This window comes from Triticum urartu, chromosome 6 (genome assembly GCF_003073215.2).
Source record: "Triticum urartu cultivar G1812 chromosome 6, Tu2.1, whole genome shotgun sequence".
NCBI lineage: Eukaryota > Viridiplantae > Streptophyta > Magnoliopsida > Poales > Poaceae > Triticum > Triticum urartu.
In genome coordinates, this window is record NC_053027.1 from 40,410,789 (window position 1) to 40,414,282 (window position 3,494).

General features: G+C 54.2%; 1 protein-coding gene across 5 annotated transcripts; it reads left to right on the top strand.

Moving 5' to 3' along the window:
* The first annotated feature begins 859 nt into the window (after positions 1-859).
* LOC125516035 lies at positions 860-3,048 on the top strand. Of its 5 annotated transcripts, none has more exons than XM_048681519.1 (3): positions 860-1,077; positions 1,157-1,310; positions 1,592-3,048. In XM_048681519.1, exon 3 carries the CDS (start codon positions 1,734-1,736, stop codon positions 2,874-2,876), a length of 1,143 nt encoding a protein of 380 aa, XP_048537476.1. In that variant the 5' UTR covers positions 860-1,077; positions 1,157-1,310; positions 1,592-1,733; the 3' UTR covers positions 2,877-3,048. The 5 variants fall into 5 exon arrangements, with proteins under 5 accessions (XP_048537476.1, XP_048537478.1, XP_048537477.1 ...); XM_048681521.1 differs by having other exon boundaries at positions 1,157-1,233; XM_048681520.1 differs by having other exon boundaries at positions 1,157-1,228.
* The last annotated feature ends 446 nt before the right edge of the window (positions 3,049-3,494 follow it).

Genomic DNA, 3,494 nt, shown 5'->3' on the forward strand with positions numbered 1-3,494 from the left:
AAGGTAAACGACGACATGCATTATGGGTCGTTCGGTGTTATGGAGCAACGTGCCCGCCGTGCGAGGCAGAGGGCGAAGGATGCTACGGTACACCTTGCGGCCGAGGCCACGGAGGCGGAGTTGCACGCCGCCGTGGTGCCGCAACAGGTGACCGGCACCCCTTGGTGCGGCAACCATGTGGTGGAGGTGCCGGCCTCCAAGCACCAAGGGTCTATCGTCGATCTCACCTCCACGAGCGATGACCAGGGTGCGACCTTTGATGAGGAAGACTAGAGCGCAGGAGACAGCGGTGCCTCCTGTCCCATGTGGGCTTCATGGCGACTGGGCCTTCGCTTCGCGGGTCTCACGGCCGTCATATATGGGCACGGAAGGGAACAACAAGGATAAGGACGGACTCCGGCAAAGATTGGACTTGATTTTACAATTTTATAGACTTGAGGATTTGCTAATGAGATATTCGGTTGAGGACGAGGACATTTATAAGACATCTAAGAGCCTGAATCTGCCATGTCGGGCTGCAGCAGATGCTCTAAACCCGGGCAACGATTGAGAAGGAAGGATGATTAGATTAGAAAAGAAGCCCTGGCTGAATTTGTCTCATCTTCCTCCCCAAAAAACAGAATTTGTCTCATCTGCCGTTTCGAGTGGGCCGGCGGAACCAATCAGCAGCAGAAACGGCCGGCCGGCTGACCGCGGCTGTTTTGCACTCCACCGTGACCGTGAGAGATCGGGGCCCACAGTCCACACGTGAGAGTGCGTACATAGGAAGGAGTAAATGGCGTGTGCTGGCCGGGCAGTCCCTGTCGAAGCGAGCTTTGGAATTTTGCATGGTCGACGAGCAAGAGAGAGAGGTAGAAAGGGAATAAAGATAAAATAGGTGCGGGCCGGGAGATCAAGTCAGAGCATTTCGGTCGGTCCAAACGTATTTCAGACGGGCTGACCGGACGGATCCTCCAAAGGCAAGGCGTGGAGTGGAGTAGTAGTACTCCATTCTAGAAATCTTCTTCTTCGTCTTCCTCCCGTCCGGCGGCGGCCCGGTCCTCCGTTGGCGCTGGGGGATCCTTTCTTCCGCATCAGGTACCTACTTTGCAAGTAATTTTGAATTGGTGCTCAATCCTTCCTCCTCTCTCAATAACTATGTTTCTCCTTCCCTCAGCCCCCATCCTGCCTGACTGCTTGTGTGTTGTGTGGCCGAATTGGGTCACCACTCTCAAGGTTGCTTAACTCCGTAAGGTTTTGTGGTCTCAAGAAGCTCTCCTTCTGAACAATAGATAGATAGGCCACATATCTGCTTCTGTTTATCTCCTCAGGTTTTATTGCTTCGGTTTTCCTCTTTTACTTTAGTTTTCTGCTTTCTTGTTTGTACATATCTGCTTCTTTTCCCCCATCTAACGCTACGGGGAACATGATATCTTCTTCTGAATCTGGCTTTGTAACAAGCTGCCTACCCAAACAAAAAAATAATAAAATCTTACCTGTATATGTGCTTTCCATTTTTGTCTGACATACTACTAATGTTGCATGGCAGCCCTTCTTAATTGTACCACTTTATTGCTCATTCCCTGCTCTTTTCTTGCTCCAAATCACGCAGGTTACTTACTGCAGCGCCGCAGTAAGAGAGAGAGAGACAGAGAGAGAGATTGCTTCATGAATTGGACAACTGTCATATTATGCTACTGAAAGAAACTTAATTTCATTTCCATTTGTGTGCATCTGTATCATCCTTCATCAGCATGGCCGGAAGCTCGGATTATCGGCCTTTTAACCTGGCAGCAAGAGTCGTAGGAAAGAGACGACGACTCATACTACCTGCCAAGTTGAAGTCGGCGATACCCGCCATTGCTCTGGTTCTGTCGGCGGTGGCCATTGTTGCTGTCATAACTCAGCACCACCGGAACATTACCTACTTCCTCCGGCCGCTGTGGGACACGCCGCCCAAGCCCTTCACCGTCATCCCGCACTACTACGCCCCCAACACATCCATGGCCGAGCTGTGCGCGCTCCACGGCTGGCGCGCCCGCGCCTCCCCTCGCCGGGTCTTCGACGCCGTCCTCTTCAACAACGAGCTGGACACCCTGGAGATCCGCTACCGCGAGCTGCTCCCCTACGTCCACAAGCTGGTCATCCTGGAGGCCAACGCCACCTTCACCGGCATCCCCAAGCCGCTCTCCTTCGCCGAGAACCTGGAGCGCTTTGCGTTCGCGAGGTCCAAGATCGTCTACGACAGGCTCCCCATCGCCACACCGAGACCGGGGTCTCGTCGCCGGGAACAGCCATTCGACGTGGAGGCCCGGCACCGGCGCGCGCTGAACGCGCTGCTGCGGCGGTCGGGCGTCGCGGGCGGGGACGTGGTGATCATGGCGGACGCGGACGAGATCCCGAGCCCGGAGACGGTGCAGCTGCTGCGGTGGTGCGACGGGGTGCCGGCGGTGATGCACCTGCAGCTGGAGAACTACGTCTACTCCTTCGAGTTCCCCGTGGACCAGGGAAGCTGGAGGGCGACGGCGCACATCTTCAGCGAGCGCACGGCGTACCAGCACTCCCGGCAGAGCGACCTGATCCTGGCCGACGCCGGGTGGCACTGCAGCTTCTGCTTCAGGGAGATCGCCGAGTTCGCGTTCAAGATGAGAGCGTACAGCCACGCGGACCGGGTGCGGCGGCAGAGCTTCCTCGACCCGGCGAGGATCCAGCGGGTCGTCTGCGCCGGCGCCGACCTGTTCGACATGCTCCCCGAGGAGTACACCTTCAGGGATCTCTTCAAGAAGATGGGGCCAATACCCAGGTCGGCGTCGGCCATGCACCTGCCTTCCTATTTGATCAAGAACGCACGCAGGTTCAGCTTCTTGCTTCCTGGTGGATGCTTGAGATCAGGTTAAAACAATCACTGTTTTACTTGTGAGTTTGTAACGCGGCAACCTTACTTAGATGTGATATGCTGTTGTTTCTAAATGTGCAAAGTGTATCTCGTTTGATGTGAAACAGTATTAATCTAGACATGATATACAGTTTACATTTTTATTTGAGGGAATACATTTTTGTTTAGTTTGAGGAACTGAATGGGCAAGTCCCAAATGGGTAAGATTGCAGTCTATTGATAAATGGGGCAACTATTTGTAAGACGCCTAATTTACTTTTTTGGTGTAAGTCAATTTTTTGGCCCTTGGAAAAAAGTCATTCTTTCGCCATCGGATCTTTATCGGAATAACTGTTGTGTTTCTTCTTCCTCCTCATGAGCAGTCCGATCCACCACCTGTCGGGCCGTGTGCTGCCACCACCCATGACCAGCGGCGCTACTGCACTCGCGTTGTTGCAACAACACTCTCCCCTAGCCTCCCCACCGTCATGCTACTGGCGCCCCCGACCATCTCTCTAAACCTCTCTGGGAGCCAGATTACGCCGACGAGCCAACACACCCCCACTCACACCAATCTAGCCTCTTCCCTGCTTCCGCCGCCGACATCGCAACTCGTTGTCGCTCACAGTGCCATCCTTGT

What these genes read in the sequence shown, in the direction of transcription:
- LOC125516035 (XM_048681519.1), top strand. Translation starts at nt 1,734, where the DNA reads ATGGCCGGAAGCTCGGATTATCGGCCTTTTAACCTGGCAGCAAGAGTC.